A 24,403-nucleotide genomic window follows, 5' to 3' on the forward strand; every position below is an offset into this window, starting at 1 on the left:
AATTCCAGTTATTCATACCCGCTCTCCTTCCTCCACCCCACTCCTTGGCCTTCTCTGGCCTAAATTCTACTTCTACCCCTATCTTGGAAATTGTCTTCCAGTTTTACCCATGCCCACATGGTTGACCCCACCCGAATCTATATAGCAGTGACTGTTCAGGGTCTGTGTTCATCTCTGGTTTTTGCCAGGTTCCAGACCAGTATTTCTGAATGCCTGCTGCATTTTCATTGGCTCACATCCAGCATGTCTGAAGTCAGACTCCTTGCCCCTCCAGAAATGGTCCCTCTTTGGTAGTAAATGGCATAATCATTTCCTGACCGCTCATTTACCCACCACCAAACCTCAGTCCTTCTGGACCAGTGCTGTCCAATAGAACTTTTTGTGATACATGAAGCTGTTCTATAATCTGCATTGTCCAACATCGTAGCCACGGGTCTACCACGTGTGGCAATTCTGTGCTTGGAATGTGGCTGGTATGACTGAGGAACTGCATTCTGTCATTTTAATTATATTCAAATGCTTGTAGCTGGCTGATGGCTACCATATTGGATAGCATAAACCTTGTCAAAGGCCCATAGAGTCTACTTGAAGTTTTCTTAGGTTGGTCTCCCTTTTCTCTTCTGTCACCTTGTTTTAGACTCTGTTTCTTGCCTGAAATACTCCCCTAAGCCTTGAGAACAGTCTGTCCCTTACCTCTGCAGCCTCTCATTCCATTGCCATGAGCCACCACACAAGTTACGTCCTCTGGCCAGAAGAGGTATAATTCTAAATTTTTGAAGCACCTTATTCCCGGCTTTCTGACTTTCTTTTGGACCTAGCATAATTTCTTTCTGTGAAATAATTATTTTGGCAGCTCTGTCAGAGTATCTGAACTACCCCCTGCTGCTCCTATTATTTCATAAAATTTGACCTATACTCAGATGGGCCTTGTGCTGGAAAAGGTCAGGAAGACAGCTTTGAGTCAGCCTTCCTTGAAGCATGCTGATTGTTGACTCTTTTCCTTTCCTCCACATTTCCAAAAAGTGGTTAGGAATTCCCCCCCCCCCCGTGGCATCTGTGTACCAGCTGACTCCAGGAGAAGAGAGGCTATTAGAAAGGCAGCAAGCGTGAAAGACTTTGATTATGTGTGAAGGGCAGGAGCGGTGTGCAGGGCCCCAGAGGAGAGTCGAGGGTTGGGTACCAGCTCTGCCCTCAACCAGCTGCGACCTGGGGCCGTGGGTTCCTCAGAACCTGGTGCCTGCCACGTGCTGTATTCTCTTGCTGGGCCTCCCCTCAGATGAGAGGAGATGCTGGGGGCTTTCAGAATAAGTGTCTAGTCCTAATGGCCCATGTTTCTAAGACCTTCCGTTGCCTTCAGGACTGAAATCATCCTTGTAATAAAGTGGGGAGAATACTGAGCCAGGTCAGAGCACTTGTCTTCTAGATTCCAACTGAATTGTTTGGCTGCTCCAGGAGCTAGCCCTGTACTGTTGGCCTCACCTCTTCACCTGCTAATTGTGGTTTAAAATGATCATCCTGATGAAAAAATTCAAGGAGATAATGTAAATTATTTGTGAGAAGTATAACAAATTTTGATGAGTAGAATCTATAACATCGTCTAAAATAAATATACGATGTTACTGACATTATTCTAGAAGGAGAGTTCTGTAGGCCTCCTCCCATCTCCTCCAACCGCTTTCTCAACCTTAGGACCCTTGACCTTTTGGGCCAGGTAATGCCCTGTTATGGGGGGCTGTCTTATGCATTGTAGTATGCTAGTAGCATCCCCATCATTGTGACAACTAAAAACGCTTTAAGATGTTGCCAGGTGTTTCTTGGAGGACAAAATGACAACCCAGTGGAGGACAGCTGTCCTAGAGTAAATGCTTTTGATAGCATCTCTTGTAGAAAAGTCTTTTTTCCTCTGCTGTTTCCTTTATTTAAAAAAACATTCATCATACCCACTATTCACTGGACACTGGGCTAGGACAAGTGAAATGACAGACCTGCCCCTCATCCTTCAGGAACTGCCAGTCACAGATCAGTGTGGAAGTGCTACAGGAGCAGAGAAGCGAGAAGGTGGTTAAGTGTCCAGGGAGGAGGTGGCCCAGGGGAGTGTGATAAATCTGGGGTCACTGGTGGGAGGAGCTGGCCAGTTTCCTGTGGGCCGGTGCCCTGCTCTCAGCAGTGGACATTCCTGAGTGTCCCGGGGTCCTCAGGTATGACTCAGCACACTGCAGAGCCTGAAGAACGGGTGGGAGCTGGCGGTCTGTGCAAAAATCAGTAGTGGCGCATGACTGCTGAGGGGGAGCTGGGTTCTAAGCTTCCAGTTCTGCTGAACCTGCACGTTCGTTGGGAGGAGAAAGTATAACCCTGCGTTTCAGCAGGTTTGACCCTATATTTCTTTGGTGATTTTGCAGTCCGGAGTTAAGTGTCTCTTGTCCTCACTGTGGTCCTCCAAAATTTACTAGGTGGGAGGGCTGATTTCCACGCCCCATCACCTTGTCACCTCGTAACACAGGTAGCAAGGCTCGTGAAGAGATGCCATTGACAGTGAGCATTTTTTACTCTTGAAGAGATGAGATAAAATACAGAAGGCTGGGGCATGTGAACAAGGAAAGAGGATGGCAGAATCTTTTTGGTGTAGTGTCTGCTTGTTTCCTTTTAATAGGGTTGTTCTTTTCTGTCGCTTAGTCATTGCAACAAACCAGTGAATGACAGTGGGACAGGTATCCTCCGCTTCTGTTGGAGAAGTGAGGCAAAGCTACAGAGCAATTGTGTATTGCCTGGAGGGGCACTAGCTGTTGGCGGCCCGTACCAGGTTTTCTGGTTCTCCCTTGCTCTTTTCCCCCATTCTCGGGGAAGAGAATGGTGCCAGCTCCGGAGGGAAGTGGGAAGACCTTTGTCTACCCACCGTGGCCACAAAGGACGAGCGGTCACCAGTGCTTGCTACGTGTGCTGCCCGTCCCCCCCCACACACCGCAGAGGGAAGCAGACTCTGGCCTGGAGATCACAGGTGCAGAGGGAGAGGTCTGCAGCCACAGAACACCTTCCCCAAGGCTCAAGCCCATCCACTGTGCTTTCATAACTCGGCCCAGGTGGCCACCCGGCAGACGAGAGAAGCAGACCTGTAAACAGCAGAGCCCATGTTGCTGCTTAGACTCCTCACTACCACCCCGTGTTGGTTAAGGTTTTTCTTGGGTCCTGGAACTGTGGTGCATCCTGGTGACACCTGAGACAAACTACAAAGGGGATACACTTAGGTTTCCTTTTGTTTTCTTTCATCCTATAAGCTCTTCCACGGAGGAGCTTTTTGCCGACTTTAAAAAAAAAAAAAGAAATTAACTCCTGCAAAGTAACGGTCTTGTTGTTCAGGACTGTGCAGACTTGAATGCCCACTTGTCCGGTACATACTCAAGTGCCAGGGGCACCTTGGGGCTGGAGGAATCAGGCAGACTTGATGGAGGAGCTGGCTGTCAAAAGTGGCAGGACTTGGGCAGATTTTGGGGGGAGGCAGGAGGAGGCTGTGGGTGACTCCCAGACACCGAGCCCCAGGGCTGACCTAGAACACACAGAGTTCCTGGACTCCAGGTCAGCTCACGGTCTTCAGTCACTTGGAAGGTGCCTGCTGACCCAGGCCGCCTACCTCAATAGACTTCTGGGTTCTTGGTGTAAGAGACCAGCCAGCGCTAGGACCTGAGCGGTTCATACAAATAGATCTGAGGGAAGAAGTCTCTGGTGGAGAGCTATGAATCTGGGTGTGGCGGATTCCAGCCCTGATCCATCCTGCAGAGCTCCAGAAGCTGCTGGGAAGAGAACACCCAGGCTTATCTGGAGGTGGCAGACAAGAGTAGCACGAGGAAGTCCCCCGGGGTCCTAGAGATGAAGAAGCTTCCTGTTTCTCTTTCTCTGCCAGGGCAGACAGGTTGCCCAACAGCTTGGCCAAGGTGTGTGCTAAAGCCAGTGTGATCCCGGGAGCTGGGCCTCAGCCCGCCCACTTCCCAGAGTGAAAGGAGAGCAAGACGCATGGCCCTTGGCTCTAGCTGAGCTGAGGAACAGCCAGAAAGAAAGGGAGCATTTACTTCCCATCCCTCCTCACAGAGTAGGACAAGGGTCTTAGCAAACTACAAGTGGGGATTAATTCCAGTTCAGCTTAGTACTTCCCCCATGAAGATGCCCTGATTACCCCAGCTGACACTGACCACTTCCCCCCTGGACTCTTCCAGCACTTTTGCCATGGTTATCACATGCTGCTTTGTATGCTGCTTCTACATACTTCTCCTCCAGTGTGGACACTCTTCGCCCAGACCACGTCTGACTGCCGATTCTACAACATCCTGCTCAACTTAGGTGTTGGAATAAATACTGGTTTTTCAGTGTTAAACAGCATTGTACAGGCATATGAGCTGTTGAAGATGTGGCTCGCATCTCTGAAGACAGATGGGAATATAGATTTCTTTTTCATAACGAGGCAGCTGTCATGAGAGCAGCTAGCGATGCCTGTGTCCTAAAGTTGTGCCAGGTGGTGGTCTAACCGCTTTCATGGGCCTTTATGTTTAATCTTCACACTAACCCTGAAGAAGGGATACTATTATTATCCCCATTTTATAGGTGAGGATATTGAGGTGACGTTGCTTTCCCCAAATTACACATGCAACTGGTCAGGGACCATGTCACAATTCACATCCAGGTCTGCCTGGCCTGAAACTTCCCCTTTTAACTCCTGAGCCAAATACTGCTTGTGGTGGCAAGTGTCTATGATTTGGCTTTTGAATGAACACAGGTGCCCCCATGGATGGATAAGGGAAGGCTTAGAGAGGAGGCAGGAATGGGTCTTGGAGGGTGGACAGAATTCAGGTATGCAAAGAAGAGATGTATCCCAGGTAGGAACAAGAACTTGCATAGAACTTAGGTACTGAAATCATTCATGCATCTGCTAGTCAGTGTCTTTTAGTCTGTGCTTGGCCCCTGACCTTGAGATTAAGGTGCATGATGGTCTGTCTCCCGGTGCAGGAAGAAGTCATCTTACCCTCTCTCCTGTTTCATTTCTTTGCCAGCATGGCCATTTATGGAATGTCTTCCTGTTTTGCAGCTTTGACCCAAAGAGAGCAGTGCAGCAGCTCAGAGCGTGTGGGGTGTTGGAGACAATCCGAATCAGTGCAGCCGGCTACCCATCCAGGTAATGTGCCCACCAGCCATGTCCTGGTGGGGCAGCCAGAGTTTGGTGTCCTAGGAAACCTGTTTATGTGCTGTCAGCCAGAGACCGATCCTCCGTAATGTTCCCAAACACTGAGGGTCCAAGCAGGATACTGACAGAAGAATATCACTTTGGCCTGGGAAGTATGGAAGTCAACGGCAGTGTCCTCTTGGGCAGCTTTTCACGTTTCAGGCTGGCATTGGTCTGGGCATTGAGCTAGCTAGAGTTGCAAAGGGGATTTCTCCTTTCCTCCCACCTGTTCCCTTTACTGTTTTGTTTTTATTGTGGTAAAATGCACCGTTTATTGTCCTAATCATTTTGAAACGTATAGTTCATTGGTGGTAAGTAAGTATATTCCTATTTATGCAGCCATCTCCAGAAATGTTTTCATCTTGCAAAACTGAAACTCTGTCCCCATTAAACACTAAATCCCCATTTGCTCCACCCCCCAGCGGCTGGCAGCCACCACTCAACTTTGTCTCTGTTTTTGATGAGTCTCGGTCTTCATATAAGTGGAGTCCTACAGCGGGGTTGACTGGCTCATCTACTTAGTCTAATGTCTTTAAGGTTCACCTTGGTAGATGTGTCAGAATTTCCTCCCTTTTTATGGCTGAATAGCACTCCACTGTATGTATAGGACGTATTTTGTCCATCCATTTGTCAATGGACGCCTTTACCTTTTAAAATAGAATCAAATCTATGATGGAGGGTATAATTTTCAATTTAAAAAAACACTATCAAGATCTAATTTGCATTGTGAATAAGTGAGCCACCTAGTATCTCTCGAAGCTCTGTCAAGACTGGATCCTTCCTAGATGCTTGCCTGAAGTAGGAGTGGGGTGTGGATGGTGGCCAGCTAGCTTTCATGGGGTCATACTGCGTCCCAGTGTCACAGAGACCAGATATCTCCTGCCATGACTTGGAGCTGAGCTGGGCAGGGACGCTACCAGTGTAGCATCCCAGAGCCCGTGGTGGTTTCCACAGGGACCCCCTGTCCAAAGAAGTTCCATATGTGCCAGGCGGTGGAGGGAGACAGAGGAAGCCGGAAATGGGAGGAGGACATGTCTCCAGGCCTCCCCTCCTCCCTGCCGTCTCCAGCCAGCCCTTGGCCACTACAGTTAAGGAACCACTTCGTATGCAGCAGTGTTGTATACCAAGAAGCAACTTGACCGTGAGCAGTTCCCAAAAGTTAGACCCGGGAATCAAATTAGTGGTGAAATTAGGAGTTTGCATTTGACCCGGAAAGTACAAGGAACTGTCACTAATCTGCAACCTCCAGGCAGCTTTTCCAAACCCAGCAGGTTCGAGCATTGTTCAGAAGGGTCTACTCTGGCCAGGGCAGAAGCCTGTTAGTATTTTCTTTGACCCACATCTCTTCTGCTTAGAAGAAAGACTGGGAGGACCCTGGGGTTCCATCTCCTTTTTCAGCCCCAGGGGCTGAGCGCGAACTGCTGGCAACTCCATGATCGATGAGGTGAGCCCTGCTTGCCCTTCTCAGGTGCGGGCTGTGTCTGCCCTGCAGTGCCCAGCATCAGTCTTTTGATTGAGAGAATGGGGCTCAGGCCACGGGCATAGTAGTTCAGTCTTGAGTTCAAGGAACTGTAGTCTAGCCGGTTGGATCCACATACAATGGGTGCTCCAAGCACATGGTTCCTACAACTTAGGAACGTGGCAAGGACCTGAAGGAGCTGCCCGGCCATGGCTTTTCAAAGCGGGCTCCCCAGGCAGCCAGGCCCCACTCCTGCTCCATTGGACTCCCCAAAAGTCTTTAGTCTGCTGCCCTCAGCGTTTCTAGGAACTGCTTCACAGCCCACTAGTGGCTCAGGAAATCAGTGTGATGGGGCATGACCAGCATCTTGTTTATTTAATGAAATAACCAGGGATGGAAAATGGCAATTTGTGGTAGAAAGGATATTACAGTCTGACCTTACTTGAGCTTTATATATAGACCCAGGTGCGTCATGATTTAAAAGGCACTTTTGCTGAGGAGGCTCGCAGAAAGAAGTGAGCTGCTCAGGGTTGCCATCTGCTGTGGTTGAGTGAAGATTAGACACACCCTTCCTCTGCCCGGCTATGTGGTGATTGCCAAGCATCTTCCTGCTCACGTTAGAGTGTTGCCATCCAAACTGGTTCAACAGGAGTGAAGAGTAGAGTAGGCTTCTATGCCTGCCCGCTGGGGGCTGGGCCCAAACCTGAGGCTTGGCGTAAAACTGCACCCTGCCTGCTCCAGCTTGTAAATAGAAGTCCAGATTGTAGAATTGAACCCTGGGCCATAGCCAGAGGAGGCTGGTGGTTGAAGCCTTGGCCTTGGTGGAGTCAGGCCTGGCTTCCATGGTCTGCTCCCATTCTCCTCGGCTAGGTAACCTCAAGCGAGGAAATTAATCTCTGAGCCTGCGTTCCCGGATCACTAAGTAGTAATGACATGTGTAATGAATGACATAATGCCTCTAAAGTCCTCCACACAGTGCTGGGCACTTAAGCATTTAATAACATGTTTATCACTCATTTAGATGAGTAAGAAACTACATGCTCATGGGTGCAATTATCTGGGTAAAACAGGCCTGTGCCAGAAATATTTAGCTTTGTCTTTGTGAAACCCTGAAGCGTCTGGTCACCTCAAAAGATCGTTGCAAAGTCCTTTAAGGAATTGAAAAGGTCAGTCCAAGAATTATCTAAAGTCTGTCAAAACTGGAGCTGAGTTGTCCCCTGTTAAACTGTTGAGGGTCCTTGTACAAGAAACTTAGGGATCATGGGTCCTCACGGCCACACCTGTGCTGTGCAGCACAGAGCCCTCCAGGTGAGCCCAGAAGCCCAGGTGCTCATCTTTGTCTATAACATGACGGTGCTACTGATGGTGAGCTTGTCTGGGAGGCGTGAACGTTTGGGACCTTGCCAAGCCCGCGGAGACGGAACCAGGGAAGCGTGTGAAAATGAGCTATTCTAGGGCAGGTGGGACTGGGGGGGATCTGTCTCTGTATGTAAGGAGCCACGTGTTTTTGCTAAGAACTTTCTAACAGCGAGGAGTTTGCTATCAGAACAAGCGCTCTGCGGAGGGCGTGGACCTCTCTTCTTGGAGAACGTCAAGGAGAAGCTACAAGTCTGGGTCTGATGTGGTTAGCTCTAGATAGCGCTTCAGGCACAGGTCCCGCGCATCTCTGCCACCTCAGATTCACCCGCCGTACTTGCTTGCAGCCTCGCTGGGAAATCAGAGCGACAGGGTGTGCCACCCACACTCCCGATTTTGCTGCCGCAGCACAGAATCATCTGTTCTAGGAGGTGGAAGAGGAAGCGGGGAGAGGACTTGACTCCCGTGGTCTCACATGAGCTGCTGTAGAAAATGTTTTCTTGCCTTCATGCCACCCTTCCTTGTTAATCTGGCCACCTGTTCCGTGTCCTATCCCCTGTTGAGCATCTAGCTCTGTGCCAATGGCTGGGAGGGGATTAAGGATCTAAGTCCCGGCCTCTGCCTGTCAGGAGCTCACGGTCTGGGAGAGGTGATAAAAACCTAAAACAGCAACATAGAATTAGGTGCAAGTTGGAGAAGAAATGTGGCTTTGTGGAGGAGGTGAGGTTTGAGGTGGGCCTTGAAGGGTGAGGAGGCTTTGCACTGGGGGGGGTGGTGGGGAGAGTGGGAGAATACTGCCAGCCTGGAAGCAGGGCGGTGTCCAGGCACGGAAGGGACGATAATGTCCCCTGCGCAGTGATCGGGGAAGAGGCTTTCTCTGCCCGTCAGTCCTCACTCAGTTCTTCCTGTTCAATCTTGCATTCTTAGCATGCCAGCCAGGCTTTTCTCCTCATCCAGACAACCTCTTCCTTGGCAGCTGAGAGAGCACATTGCCTCCAAGTCTTGAGACCCATATGGAAAACGGCTTCTCCTGCTGTTCGTTCCACCTGGCTGCAATCAGAGTTGCCTCGAAGTTGAGATGCCCGCAGACTTGCCTCTTAGGGGGCAGCTGATGGGTGTCTTTCCCTGCCTCTCTAATAGATCCACACCTCTTTCTAGGAGGTGATCGCGAGGGGCATCTGTACCTTTCCATAATTGCAAGTATTGTGGAGAGCTTAGGGAAGGAAGGAAAGACTGGGATTTTCCGGTATCACAAAAAATGTTACTTAACGCTGTGATGTAAACATTTGGGCTTAGATCCAGAATGCTGCCTTACCTTTGCTGTCTTAGCAGATTTTGCTGAAGGCTCAGAGGATTCCCTCCCCGAACTGCCATTTGAAATATTACCTTTTGGAAAGAGGCACCGTAGTTTTATGGCACTTTTGTTAGTGTTGAGGCAGAGCTGAATCATGCATCTACTCCATTTAGATCTGAATCCCCTTTCCCCAGCCACAGGGCCCAGGGTGGGGGGGGAGCAGTGGTGAGGGCTGGGGAGAGGGCTGCGGGGCAAAGCTACCACACCTGCAGTCTCCTGACTCCACCCCTTGCCTCCCCGTTCTGCCCCTGCCAATCATGGTAACCATTTGGAGAGAGGTGCGTCTGCTGTGTCTGGGGATCAAGTAAGTGAGGTGTTACAGCTCATGCGTGCCCATGAAGGGGTTAGCTTTTGAAGGAATTACCAGGGACTCGCGTGTGTTACCTCAGAATGTAGAACTGAGCAGTCATGTTGTTACCTTGACTTGGGGAGTCCTTCCTGAGCCCTGAGGGACCTGAGTGGATTGGGAGTCATCCCCAAAAGAACTCACCTCCTTGGTGTTAAGACTCAATACAGCAAAGTGATTTCACTTGGTTTAGCTCGTCAGGTGACCACAACTTTGCCCAGCTGTTTTCCGCAGGAAACTTCCCTGCCTTCTTTGATGAGGGGAGTTAGGACTTAGAACGTTTTCCTGTGTGTCTCCAACTTCAATGGCCAAAGGGCACATGCCACTTTGCAGAAAGGAAAATGCCAAAGAGGAAGACTGTGCATGGCCCAGGGTCATAGGGACTCGTGATAAAATGCCCAGAGGGCACTTCCCCGGGAGCCCATGCAGAGGGCAGCCCTTTCCTACTGATGCCCTGGGCATAGTTGGCCCTATTCTGAAACAAACACGTGTCCTATGCCCCAAAGCCCCGCGAGCCCAGACACCAAGTTGGCAGGCCAGTGGCGGCTCTCTGGGGCGCCCTCACCCCACCCTCGGGCACTAGTATACTTGTCTATTTTTATCTCTCTGAGAATTATGGCTCTCTGGGAGTCTGACTTAAAATACATCATTCAATTTGAAATGTACTGCCGTGGCAAAGAAACATGTCTGTTACGTACACAAAGCACCGTGATAAATGCCCTGTCTGGACGAGAGGCTTGGCCACCATCCCCGGGCTCCTGTGCCGTCCTCTGGCTCCCTCTGTGGGGTTCAGAGCAGTGTTGTGTCCCACGGGATTTGCGAAGCAAGTTCCATTTAACCACAACATGTGTGTTGGAGGGGGGAGGGTACTTGAATACGCAATGTTTATATATATATATTTTTTACTTTTTTTAAATTTTTTTTTCGACGTTTATTTATTTTTTGGGGACAGAGAGAGATAGAGCATGAACGGGGGAGGGGCAGAGAGAGAGGGAGACACAGAATGTGAAACAGGCTCCAGGCTCTGAGCCATCAGCCCAGAGCCCGACGCGGGGCTCGAACTCACGGACCGCGAGATCGTGACCTGGCTGAAGTCGGACGCTTAACCGACTGCGCCACCCAGGCGCCCCTATATTTTAAAAACCTAACTCCTCCTAAGTCTTCCATTCATTTCCTGTTCACCTTAGAAGAACTCACTGATGCTTTCTGAGAAGACTTCACTTGCCAGCCTCCGTCCCCTCAGCCCCGTGTGGATGAAACCGCACAGGACCTTGGAAGTAGGCGGAGTCTGGAGAAGTTGCTTTGTTCACCTTTCCATTTAATCACGATTAAACAGCCACGTGGTTACCTGCCTTGCTGTTAAAAGTCCCACAAGGGCTCAGTCGGTTAAGCGTCTAACACTTGATTTCGGCTCAGGTCATGATCCTAGGGTGGGGAGATGGAACCCCATGTCAGGCTCCACGCTGGGTTTGGAGCCTGCTTGAGATTCTCTGCCCCTCCCTTGCTTACGTGCACATGTCCACATGTGCGTGCACGCGCGCTCTCTTTCTCTCAAAACAAAAATTTTAAAGCCCACTAAGAACGAACTTATTTCAGACTGAACCAGTTCTTCGTCCCAAGATCTTGCAGCCTTTAATTCTGGTGCTTTTGCCTGAGAGCTGTGCTCCCTTCCTTGGACCACACAATCTGTCGCATGGTTCTCAATCGGGACTGCACATCACAGCCACAGGGAAGCTTGTTTGTGAATGCTCTCTGCCTCAAAACTCTCCCTTGGAAGCAAGTGTTGGTCACTGGTCAGCTGCAGATGCTGGGTTGTATCTGGGCAGTGCTGGGACTGAATACATTTTCCGTTCCTCATTTTGTATCTTGGCTGCAGCTCAGAGCCAATGGGGAAGAATTCGGTTATGGGGGAAGGATTTGGTTTCCTTCCTTCAGACTTGGGGCTACCTTGAAGTCTCAGCCTGTGTTCCCCTGGGAGGCCCAGGACAGAGGGTGGGGATAAGGGGGAAAGCAAATCCAGGCTGTCGGTGGTATGAGTGGGGGATGAACACCCTGCTACTTTGGCACTCAGAGCCTTCCACGAATACCTGTGCTGAAATGATGACAAATGCCGTGTATTATGTATTACTTTACAAAGCACCCCCCCTCCAACAAACCTCATCTCATTTGTTCATCACGTTGACTTTTTAAAATTGAGATGTAATTTATGTACAAGAAAAAAATCCTTCAGTGGTTTTCATTATATTCCCAGAATTGTACAACTGTCACTACTAATTGTCGATGTTTTCTCACCCCAGGGAGAAACCCTGTTCCCACTGGTGGTCACTACCTCTTCCCCCTCCTCCTAGCTCTGGCGACCACTTACTTGCTTTTCCTTTCTATAAATTTGCCTGCTGTGGACATTTCATACAAATGGAAGCATATAAGTGGCCTTTTGTGTTATCCAGGTTTTAACATGTACCAGAACTTTATTCTTCTATGTTGCCTAATACTGTCATATCGTAAGGATACCCTATGTTTTATCCACTCATCGGTCAATGGACATTTGGGTTATTTCTGCTGCTTGGCAAGTGTGAATAATACTGTTGTGAACATCCACGTACATATTTTTATGTGAACATATATTTTTATTTCTCTTGATTATATACTTAGGAGTGAGATTGCTGGCTCACGTGGCAACTCGGTTTATCCTGTTGAGCTGCCAGACCATTTTCCACAGTGGTTGTACCATTTTACACTTCCACCGGCGATGGATGTGGCTTCCTGTTTCTATGCATTCTTGCCAACACTTATTGTTTGTTTTACTATGGCCATCCTAGGGGGTGTCAGGTGGTATCCCACTATGATTTTGATTGTATTTCCCTGATGATTACTGATGTTGAGCGTCTTTTCACGCGCTTATTGGCCATTTGTATATCCTCTTTGGAGAAATGCGTTCAGATTTTTTGCCCATATTTTAATTGGGTCATTTGTCTCTTTGCTGTAGGAGTCCTTTATATTTTCTAGATGCTAGATGTTTGTCAGATTAGACTTGCAAATAGGTTCCTCATTTTGGCCCTATGGTAACCTGACATGCCATCTTCAGGGGTTCTTTCTGGTGGCCTGCTGTTGGAGAGAGCGTGTGACATAGAGCCTCCTACCCTGGTCTTCTTGGAGGGACTCTTAGAGTTGGTCTAATCCAGCCAGGCTTGCTTGAGGGAATCTATCCAAGAGAAGGGAAGTGCAAAGTGCTACCACTTTGATGGATCCACTCCATCTGTTCACATTCATCCATGGAGGGCTTCACAAGGAGACATGTTCTCTAGAATGTCCCACATGTAGATGGTTGAATCTAGTATCTAGATGAGAACTCAGACAACCAAAACACTGCCCTGTGTTTGCTCTGCCATTCACAGCAGTTGTGTTTACCGTGTGCTGTCTTGAGCCTTGGAGCTAGTTACCAGGAAGTGTCTGTTCAGCCTCGCCTCTGCCTCTGATCTCCCCTTTCTTACCAGGAGCAATCACACTCCCAGTTGTGATGACTTTACCAGATCTACACATCTCCCTAGCAGGCCAGGGACACACAGGGTATGTCCTTGATGTCCAGGACATTCAGCCAGGCCCTTGCCTGTGAGTCCAAATCCGGGGAGAGCTGGGATGAATGTGACTTCTGTCCCTGAGGCCACTATGACTCTGTATAACCCAGGGTTGAAGCCACTATTGGGGCCTGGTAATAGACTAAGGATGGAAGCTCTTCTACCAGCAATAACGTGAAATGGAAGAGCAGCCGGGCTCAGGATTGGCTTGAAGGATACATCCAGACCCATGAGCCACACAGCCATGCTGTGAGTGGGGGAGGACCTGTCCAGGGCCACCTGAGGAGGGCAGAAAGAGCAGGAATGGAAGCAGTGGACTCACACTGTAGAGGCAGATGGTAGGCAGGGTTGGTTCTCAAGATGGTGGTTTTCTAGACCAGAAGTATGTTCTAGAATAAAGATTTTGTAAAAGGGAACATTTTTGCATATTTCAGCAAATGGAGTAGCAGGTGATGGTCTGAAGATGTTTTGTGTCCATTTGAGCCCAAAAGGATTGTCCTGCCCCAAAGCCAATAGTGCCCTTTGGGAGAAATGCTAGTAAAGAGAAAAGATTTAATGTTGGGATTCCAACCATTTTATTGGTCAGGAAAATACTTATTCTTTTAAAATGTGTGTATGAAGATACCGTGAAAGGTGCAAAGAAGTTTAAAAATGTAGCCTTACCCAGCCAAGGGTGTCCAGAGTCTAGCAGAGAAGCTAACATATGTATAAAAACTATCTTGTGGAGAAGGCATAAAGCTCTGTATCCCACATCTCCGTGAAAACGCTGAGGGAGGGAGATTCCATGGTGGTAGAGTACCTCAAGTGGAAATCCTGGACACCCTGTGGTCCTGTAGAGGGTCTTCCTAATTTTTACATGACCACAAAAAACCTCCATCCAGATGTTCCTACCAAATCAGGAAGTTCTGTTAAGAAACGCTACTTTTGGAAAACTAATCACGTATTCTGTTTAGCTTCGCTTGGAAAGTTTTCCTTCTACAAGTGAGGGAGCCTTTCATGCAAAGACTTTAAGAGCACAGAGTTTCACGGAAAAGGGAATCCACAATTGATTCTGGGTCCTTGGCTGAAGGACACTTGTATGTGCCCAGACCCCATGGTGGCCACGTTCCCCTTTGGTAGCTCATGAGGGAGTACCTGCCCAAGCCCTTCTCAGCGAATGGTCTGTCTGCTGCAGGCACACTCCTCCCCCATTAGTGTCACCCTGGTGCCAGTATCCAATGAAGCCTTTGTAAGAATAGGGGGAGAGCATTAGGTGGGAAGGGAGAGACCTTAGATTTGGGGAAGCTTTCTAAGCAGTCCACATGCATGAACTCCTTGGCCACCAAAGTGTGGGAGGTACTTTGTAAGGCACTTGATGTCCTCTCCAGTTTGGAGACATCCATGTGGGATGAATCCAGGATGTGACTTGCCTAAGGTCACATCCTGTCCATGTCAGAGCAGGCTTCTTGGCTTCTGTACTCCCAGTTCATTCTGTACTGGCCTTGGTGTCTTTGCAGTCACATCTGCCTACCATCTTGTCATTTCCTTGAGCCTGTAACCTCCCCGAGTTATGGAACTGTCAGCAGTTAAGAGATCTTCAAATTAGAACCGTTTGAGGTTTTTAGCCCAGCTAAATGCTGCTCTGATTATTCCCCCAGAGAAATTGCAAACTCGTAGGGAGAGAGAAGACGAGTGAGTACGCAAATAACTGTATTGCAGGATGGGGGAGGTGCCCGCAGAAAGTCACACACAAGGTGCTGAGTTAGCTTCAAAGGAGAGCCCACATCTCCCTGTGGACAGGAACAGATGCATGACAAGGCACATGTTGATGGACGGGCAGAGGAAGAAGACGACTTAAGACTTCACAGAGCCCTTTTTCTGTGTGTACATCATTCTGTTTGCATCTTGCCCATACGTGGAAGTATCAGAGAGCGAGGCCTGTTTTTAAAACTTGGGGGTTGGGGCAGAAAGAGCTCAGAAGTCCGGTAACATTTGCATGTGTCAAAAACGCACATCTGATTTGTGGCTTATCTGCTCCAGCTCTGGTCCTAGGCCTCCAGAATTGAGATCGGTCAGACCTCAGAAGTTTTCTTGACGTTTATGGTACATGACTGGAATAATTGAAGCAGCATTTAGCTAGGTAGATAGCCTTACATGTTTCCACGTTTAAAGCCACCTGTTCTAGGGGCTCCTGGGTGGCTCAGTCCATTGAGCATCCGATTTCAGCTTAGGTCATGATCTAGCGGTTCGTGAATTCAAGCCCCACATCGGACTCACTGCTGTCGGCACGGAGCCTGCTTCAGATCCTCTGTCCTGCTCTCTCTGCCCCTCCCCTGCTTGTGCTCTCTCTCCAAAATAACATAAAAACTGCCTGTTTGAGATGGCCTGGGAGTCGGTGGGCTTGGTTCACAGCCCCTCTGCAGCTGGAGGGTCAGGAAACAACTTGAGCTCAGTCAGTGAAGGGCATAAGGGCAGCAGGAACCTTTCCCCAGACCTACAAGAGGCCTCAGGGGCTCCTAGCACCTCTCTGCTCTCCCACCGAAGGAAGGGGGGGAATGACTGATAATGGGAATGGGAGCTTTGCAGGAGACTGTGAAAATGTTCTGGAACTCCATATTGGGTATGGTTGCACAACTCTGCAAATATACTAAAATCTATTGTCCACTTTAAAATTTTATGGTATGTGAGTTATCTCAATAAAAGTTATAAAAAGCAGAACTTCTAAACAGCACTTTTACACTGTAAAAAATGTAAAGGGGAGAATGCTTTTTGTTACTTGCTCTTAGGCTGACACCCTCTCCGATACCCGTAGCTTTGTTAGACACCTGCCACCGAACCAAGGAAGGTGACGGACGTGATGGAGAGGCACGGAGCTTGGTCTCCATTTCCCTTTGCCTCCCAGGGTGCTGAGGAGCATGGCCCGGGAGGGAGAGGGGGACCCGAAGGAGGCCCACGCTGGCGGATGGTTGTGGAGCGCAAGGAGGAGCTCCAAAAGAACCAGCCTGCCAAGCGTGCCCTGCTCACCACCCAGCAGGAGTTCCTGATATTCCACCGTGCTCCGTTTTTCTCATGAAACTTCTGGAGGACCCCATTTAAAGGCAAATGTGTTTCAGGAGAAAGGGGTACAATCCATTTACTCCTCAATAATACTTCTTGAAAAATTTTTATTTGGTAAATATCTTTTAATGTTGGTTTATTACGAGAGGGCGCACGCATGCATGCACTGGGGAGGGAGGGAGGAAAGTGAAAATCCCAAGTAGGGTCCACGTCAGCACGGAGCCCAATGTGGGGCTCGATCTCAAGAACCCATGATATCATGGCCTGAGCTGAAATCGAGTCAGATGCTCAGCTGACCAAGCTACCTAGGCGCCCCCCACCCCAAGTAACACATGAGAATGAGATGAATGAGTTCACTGGACACTCAGCCAGGCCTCAGATGCACAATCTGGAGGCAGCACCTAAATGATTTCCAAACAGGCGACGAGAACCGCGTGTGTTCCCACGGACAGGGCGTGTATGGCAGCCCCTGATGCCTCTGGCGGGGCGAGCTGGGGCTGACGGATGCCTCTGCCGAGGATGCAGAACCGATGGGGACGGATGGCCGAGCTCACCTGCAGAGGGATTCAGATGGGAAATTCTGTCCCCTTAGAGTAGAACTGTGTAGAAACAGAATGTGTGATGTGAGGAGGTTGTGAGCTGGAAACAGGGACGGAGCGAGGAGGGTCAGAGTGAACATCTGTGTGAAGGAAGATTTAAGTAGAGATCTCCTCAGAGGCCGAGAGACAGCCTTGAGGCCTTCTGAAAGATTCCCTTCCAGAACATACCAAAGCACAATTACTGAAAAGGTGGCGGGATTGTGAGTGCTCTGGGCTTTTTGCTTTTGTTTTGTTTTTAATTGGGAGTTGAATACCTCATGGTGGGCTCACATTACTCTAATGAAACAGGAGAAATGATAGGTGAAATCTGCTTCGGGCAGGAAGATGGTTCTGGGGCACCTGGGTGGCTCAGTCGGTTAAGCATCTAGCTTCAGCTTAGGTCATGATCTCGTGGTTCGTGGGTTCAAGCCCTATGTCGGGCTCTATGACAGATAGGAGCCTGGAGCCTTCGGATTCTGTGACACCCTCTCTCTGCTCCTTCTCTGCTCGTATTCTCTCTCAAAAACGTCAAAATTAAAAGATTTCTTCTAACGTATACCAAAATGTGTGAGTGATAGTGTCACTGGGGGTTAGGATAAGGCCAACTTTTATTTGCTGATGTATATTTTCTGCATGTAAATGGGGTGCCTGGGTGGCTCAGTTAAGCTTCCGATTCTTGGTTTCAGCTCAGGTCATGATCTCACAGTTTCATGGTTCGAGCCTTGTGTCGGGCTTTACACTGATTGTGGAGCCTGCTTGGGATTCTCTGTCTCCCTCTCTCTCCTCTCTCCCACTCATGCTGTGTCTCTTTCTTTCAAAACAAACTTAAAAAAAGTCTTCGGGGCGCCTGGGTGGCGCAGTCGGTTAAGCATCCGACTTCAGCCAGGTCACGATCTCGCGGTCCGTGAGTTCGAGCCCCGCGTCGGGCTCTGGGCTGATGGCTCAGAGCCTGGAGCCTGTTTCCGATTGTGTGTCTCCCTCTCTCTCTGCCCCTCCCCCGTTCATGCTCTGTCTCTCTCTGTCCCAAAAATAAATGTTGAAAAAAAAAATTAAAAAAAAAATTAAAAAAAAAAAAGTCTTCAACGAGAAGTACTAACTTTATGAGAGAAAGCCAACATTTAAAACCAAGCTGTGTCCCAGGCAAGGTTCCTCCTCTAGCAGCCAAGGGGAGCTCCGTGCTTGGGCAGAAACCCCATGAGTGGTCCGGCCTCTGGTCAGTCCTCCCGGAGAGACCTCCAAACCCTCCTTTTCCCTCTTCCACTCATGACTGTATAAGTCAGCCACACACTGAAATTCTCACATTGGAGGAAGACAGTATGTCCAGGAATGGTTTTTTACTGCTCCGAGAACAGCTTTATGCCGGGACTAGCGACCCTATGGGGCACTGAGATGGCTGCGGCCCTTCTGTGGCTGGGAGGCAGGCCGTGCCACCTGACTCACCTGCTTTCCCTCCAGGTGGGCCTACCACGACTTCTTAAACCGGTATCGGGTGCTGGTCAAGAAGAGAGAGCTCGCCAACACAGACAAAAAGGCCATCTGCAGATCTGTCCTGGAAAGCCTCATCAAGGTGAGCTGGTGCACCCCTGGAGGCTTACCCGGAATGCCTTGGGAATTGGGGGAGTGATCAGCTCTCGTGGTCTTCATCTTTCTTATTAAAACTGTTTGACATGCTCATCCGTTTTCCAACATCAGCGACTTTAAAAGAGAAGTCCCTTCACGTATATGGCGGACTTTTTTCATGTCTCGGCACGTGTAAAAAGTAAAAATGTTTGTACATATGGTGATGAAGCTGCTACTGGCCTGTGGCTCTGGCTTCTCCAAAGCCTGAGGCTCCATATTATCTGCCCACACTGCACACCTGCCCAGGGGCTCTGACCTAGCCCAGGCACAGCTTGGAAGTCAGCATTTGGGAAGATAGGTGCACTTTTCCTATCTTCTTCTTTCACAGCTGGCCTCCGGCCTTCCCCTAAAGGCTTGTTTTTTTTTTTTTTTTTAATTTTTTTTTTTTTTTACGTTTATTTATTTTTGGGACAGAGAGAGACAGAGCATGAATGGGGGAGGGGCAGAGAGAGAGGGAGACACAGAATCGGAAACAGGCTCCAGGCTCTGAGCCATCAGCCCAGAGCCCGACGCGGGGCTCGAACTCACGGACCGCGAGATCGTGACCTGGCTGAAGTCGGATGCTTAACCGACTGCGCCACCCAGGCGCCCCCCCTAAAGGCTTGTTTTAAATAAGGCAACAGTTTCCGATTCTGTGTCTCCCTCTCTCTCTTCCCCTCCCCCGTTCATGCTCTGTCTCTCTCTGTCCCAAAAATAAATAAATGTTGAAAAAAAAAATTTAAGGCAACAGATGTAATTAACACAACCTGAACTCAAACCTGAGCCTTGAGACTGGAGCTACTTTGGGGCCCTTTGTGAGGGGTGTATCCTAAATATTAGCTCCACAGTATTCAGGGATTCTAGCAGGACATGGTAAAAATGGTCTTGATAAAGGGTTAGATTACATCAAACATCTTCCCTTCCGAAAGGTAACGTAATGGAGAGAACTAGATCAAAAAATTTTCAATTTTAAATACAGTTCACTCTCACATATTGTAGGTGTAAAGGGCATCACCCCCCCTCCCCCGCCACACACACACATTAAAAAAAAAAAAAAATTCACATGTAACTTCAGACTTCCTAAAAGTAAGCCACTAATAAATAGCCTGCCGTTGACCAGAAGCCTGGTGCATGGTGTCCTGTGTTGCAGACACATGTATCCTTTACTGCAGAGGACAGTCTTTGTGTTAATGCCCAGCCCCTGGTTATAAGCAGTGAGCCGATCACAGCTGGAGCATTTGGAACAAACTAAGTGTATACCCTAACGAAAATTGTATGAATGTGTGACGTTTCCTTTGCTTGAGAGACTTTCTTCCTCTTCCCCTTGTCTGCCTAGGTTCCACCCTCCTTCCCGACTGGGCTCTTAAAATGCCTTCTGGTCTGCAAAGCCTGTTCTGATCTCCCAGAAGGAGTTAGCGACCCCCATCCTCTTTTGGCCACCAGCACTCCGTTTCTGTCTTCCATTATTGCATTTACCTACCCCCTTGTCTTGCAGTTGAGAGTTTGTCATTTCACCAGACTATGAACGCTGAAATGTCAGGGATCCCGTTGTTGTGTCCCTGGCACCATGACTGGTTCTTACAGGAGCTCTGAGTTTGTGCAGGTGGCTGTATGGGTTCCCAGCTTGGGGGGGGGGGGAGGGGCAGTCACGACTGTCACCTGCCACTAATAGCTCATGGTTATGAAGCACTTAGGAGTCACTTTAACCCTTCACATCCCTCTTCTAGTACTCGCATGGTGCCTTAGGGGGATGCAAGTGTCTTTCTCATTTTGTAGATGAGGAAACTGAAGTATAGAAAGCCGATCAAAGTTCCCCAAGGTGTTACAGGTGGACCGGCTCAACACCCCGCAGCCACTCTGAATCACAGTGCCCATTGAGCCAGTCTCATTGACTAATGTCACCGTGCATAATTAACCTTTCTGCAGAAAGAATAGGAATCAGTGCTTCAAGACTTCTCCGGGGACCTTGTATTTCCTGTTTCCCTCCCCTTTTGGGGGCCTCATCTTCTAGTCACCAGTGCTACCTAGGGTGAAGCTACATGTTAGCCTAGAAGGGCACCTGGCAGCACCAAGCAAGTACCAGTGCATTTTAGAACACAGTGACGAGGAGAGAAGCCGGTGGCATGTGGGCCAGGCAACAGGTGCTTAATAGCTGGGAGTTTAATGGGAGGGAGCCTGGGGCCAGCTTCATGAGGTCGTTCATGAATGATTGTCTCCTCCTACAGGGATTGTAGGAATGCCCTTCATCCCCTACTGGAGTCTGTTTATTCTTTAATCCCACCAGCGTGTATTGCATCCTTTCTACGTACTCTAACCTAGAATGGTCGCTCACCGTGAGCCTTATAAAAGAGCAGAACACATGCGCCCTGCCTTCCAGGATGCTAGTACCTGGTGTGATTATAGACCCCACCGGAGGGAATCAGATTATGGAAACCTGAGTCTTGATCGTGACAGGGGAGCAGAATATTAGCAAGCATCTGCTGGGAGTCCAGGGAGCGTAAGGAAATATGTGTGCACGGCGTGCGGAGAGGAGATGGTTTTGCAGAGGGGGCGTGGTGCGGCGAGAGACCGCTGGCCTGGGAGTCCCTGCATGCCAGGCTTTGGTCTTGGCATCCGTGAGGTAAAAGGAGTGGCTTGGGGTGGATTGCTGAGATTCCGTTCTGCCCCCTCAGTCTATGATTCTTAGAGGAGCTCTCAGAAGATCACCCCTGATTGAGTGGTATGTGAACGGTGTCGTCAGCAAGTTCCGAGGGTTAGAGAAAGCAGGTCTGAGGTAGGGGACGTGCCCCAGACATGTGGGCTGAGGAGAGAGTGGCCATCAGGCTAGTGGTGACTGGCTACAGCAGGTGGGACCTTCAGAAGGATCCTTATGAAAACAGTGGCTTTGCAGACCAAGTCATACCCTTCCTGGTGGTTTTTCCAGAAGAGGAAACAAGCGTTTGTGCTCTGGTTCCTGGGATGCAGCAGACACCCCCAGGCCCTGGCTCTGCTGAAGCCTGAGCTGCCAGGCGTCTTTCCGGACTGTGAGGGCTGAGCCACCCACCTTTTGCTCCCTAGCCCCTCTTCACTGAGAGGGAGCCCTGGCCAGTAGGGCAGTGATGAAGGCAGGGCCTCAGCTGCCTGGGGGCTTCTCCCCTCATCCAGCCCATCCCTCCCAGCGTGTGCTGAGGGCCCACTGGGCACATGGCCCTGAACAGAGGCAGGGATGAGGACCAGTCCCACACCTAACCTCTCCCAGCTCCGCCTGTGGCCTGGCTGTGAATGAGGACAGTCGGCGACCGTCCAGCTAGACACTGTGTCCCAGCTTAGGCAGTTTGATCTTGCCTGTGTGAGGAACCTGTAAAACGTGGTGATTCAGCATTATTTCAGAGCCGTTTGTCAACCTGAGACATTCTATCATGTGTGTGTTTTTCTTAGACCTTGGCTCATTACTTCTTCCTTATGGTCTTCGTGCCGATGAACAAAATTAGATAGGAGTTTATCTACGAAGAGCACTCAGTTACAGCGGGTTAACTATCAAGTACTCTACCCCAGCTTGTCTGCAAGCACACTGCTGGGTCGTCTTTCCTTAGCCACAGGGGTGAGCACAGGGAAAGGTAATTAACATTAACCTAATTAGATACAATTAAGACAGTAATTATATGTCAAATCTCAAAACCTAGTCTGAAGTCAAATAAAATTTCTTTGGAGAGCTATATGCAATCTGAAATTATGCATACAATGGTGTGGCCATTTGAGGATAATCTTTGTAAAATGATCTGAGCGGGTCATTTCCTTGCTCAGAGCACCACCAGGGGCTTCCCATCCCAGTTGTGTACTGTGGCCTGCGGGGCCTTTGGTGATTTGTTCTTTCTGCCCCCACACTTGACCCTCCTGACTCTCCTGTTCCTCAAACATACCCAGCTTTTGCTACCACAGGACATTTGCATCTGTTCTTTTCCTGGGGATGCCTCCTTTAGTTTATTTAGGTTTTTGCTCAAATACCACCTCCATAAAAACGCCTTCCTAGATTACCCTATTTAAGCATCCCCATCCCACCCTTAAATCCCAAGTTTTACGGTCTTCAGAATCTTCGCTGCCTGAAAACCTTGCCTTGGTTTGCTTGCCTTTCTCCTCTCACCATGATGTCAGTTGCCTGATGGCAGGCATCTTGTTCAGTGCTGCGGCCTGGACACCGTAACCCCATGTCTAGTAGTAGGGACTTAGTGTCTGTTCAGTGAATGCTGAGAGTTGGGGTGTGTCTCAGGAGCAGGGGTATCCAAGCTCTGACCAGGGAACGCTGCATGGAAGAACTGGATGGTAGGGTATGTTACCTCACTGATGCTCCCCTCCCTGCTTTGTAAAGGATCCCGACAAGTTCCAGTTTGGCCGCACCAAGATCTTTTTCCGGGCAGGCCAGGTGGCTTACCTGGAGAAGCTTCGGGCTGACAAGTTCCGGGCAGCCACGATCATGATCCAGAAAACCGTCCGGGGCTGGCTGCAGAAGGTGAAATACCGCAGGCTGAAGGCCACTACCTTAACTCTGCAGCGGTATTGCCGAGGGCTCCTGGCCCGCAGGTGAGCCAAACTGGGGCATACCTGGTGTGTCAGGTCACGGGGGAGGGGGGCTTGGTTGGTTGGCCTGCCTCAGCCTGATTAGAGTGGTTCTTTCTGCACCCAGCTTTCTCTCAGGAACTGGGTACATGTCTCCTGCGCCCTTCTCACCTGAGGGAGTAAGTCTAGCTCCAAGTCTCCTGGTTCTCCCAGTCTGTCCCCATCCCACCAGTACTAATCTAGGATGGGCCCTGTGTGCCACAAAACCACTATTTTCCCTTTGCCTAAATCCCAAAGTAATCTTCTTTTAGAAAAAAAAGACCAATTCAGCCTTCACCCCTTCCACTAAGCTTCTTTATTTTACAGCACCATTTTCCAAATCCCCCGGGAGTTTGGGAATGAGAGCTGGAAAGATCCTGGGAAGGTCCTTAGGTAGATTCATTGCCTGGAGCCAGTACTGAGGGTATGACTTTAGCCACAGGTGGCTATGCAGGGGCAGAGCAGCCCAGCACCATGCAGCCCAAACTACTTTCCCTCCCACCTGGTCTCGTTGGGTCGATAAGCCTCTCCACCGAGAGGGCACGTGGGACACAGCCTCCCACGAGACCCACCCCTCGTTCTAGATCCACGAGCTCACGATGTAGGGATTTCCTTATTCCATGAAGTCTTGCATTTGGAAGTCAAACTTTGACAAGTGGCTGTTCAGTCACTTCTGCTGGAACATTAAAAGGAAAAAAAGCCCCTGAGTTACAAGCCAGATCAGGCATCCTTTGTATCCGAAAGTTCGAGATTGCTCATGCTGGCCTTCACATCCTTGCTGTAGGCTGTTTCCCCGGGCTTAACCAGAGATGACGAATGCCACTGATCACCTCTGAATCACCAAGAGATGATCTCTGGAACAAAAGCTATAGAAATAGAAAGTTGTCAGTAGCACTGACGCTAAGTAATCGTCAGCAGTCTGTGCCCGTAAGCCAAGTCATTGCAGAGTGCCCCTGTGTGTGCAACTCTGTCTTACCCAGAGGACAGGGAGAACCTAAAACAGAGTTGGCCTGTGTTCTCCCTGCGGGAGTTCGTGCCCCGGGGGACATGCAGGGCCCACATAGGGAGAAAGTACCTACGAAGAGTTAGACTGTCGAACCAGACTCCCTTCACGCAGGGTGGGGCTCGTGGGTTCCCTCCTCCTCTGCTAGAGGACTTCTGAGAGCCTTTCTAACTTTTAATACTCTGAGTTTCTGAACACTTACTAGGCACCTGGCATCAAACAAAGCCCTGAAGGGTAAGAAGTGTCAGACTAACTCTGTCTTACTTGGGGGGTGTGGTGGGGAATGGAGAAGCGAAACAAGAAAGTAGAGATGTCCATG

General features: G+C 49.4%; 1 protein-coding gene across 3 annotated transcripts in view; it reads left to right on the forward strand.

The window, feature by feature from the left end:
* The window catches only part of MYO5B (myosin VB), a 341,784-nt gene that overhangs the window by 251,464 nt on the left and 65,917 nt on the right, over positions 1–24,403 (forward strand). For all 3 annotated transcript variants that reach the window (XM_040478861.1, XM_040478859.1, XM_040478860.1), the window contains exons 17-19: positions 5,072–5,158; positions 18,366–18,477; positions 22,855–23,066. In XM_040478861.1, the coding sequence (XP_040334795.1) occupies positions 5,072–5,158; positions 18,366–18,477; positions 22,855–23,066 (411 nt within the window). The remainder of the gene's footprint in view (positions 1–5,071; positions 5,159–18,365; positions 18,478–22,854; positions 23,067–24,403) is intronic.

This window comes from Herpailurus yagouaroundi, unplaced genomic scaffold, assembly GCF_014898765.1.
Source record: "Herpailurus yagouaroundi ecotype Mexico unplaced genomic scaffold, PumYag 142, whole genome shotgun sequence".
In the NCBI taxonomy this organism is placed as follows: Eukaryota; Metazoa; Chordata; class Mammalia; order Carnivora; family Felidae; genus Herpailurus; species Herpailurus yagouaroundi.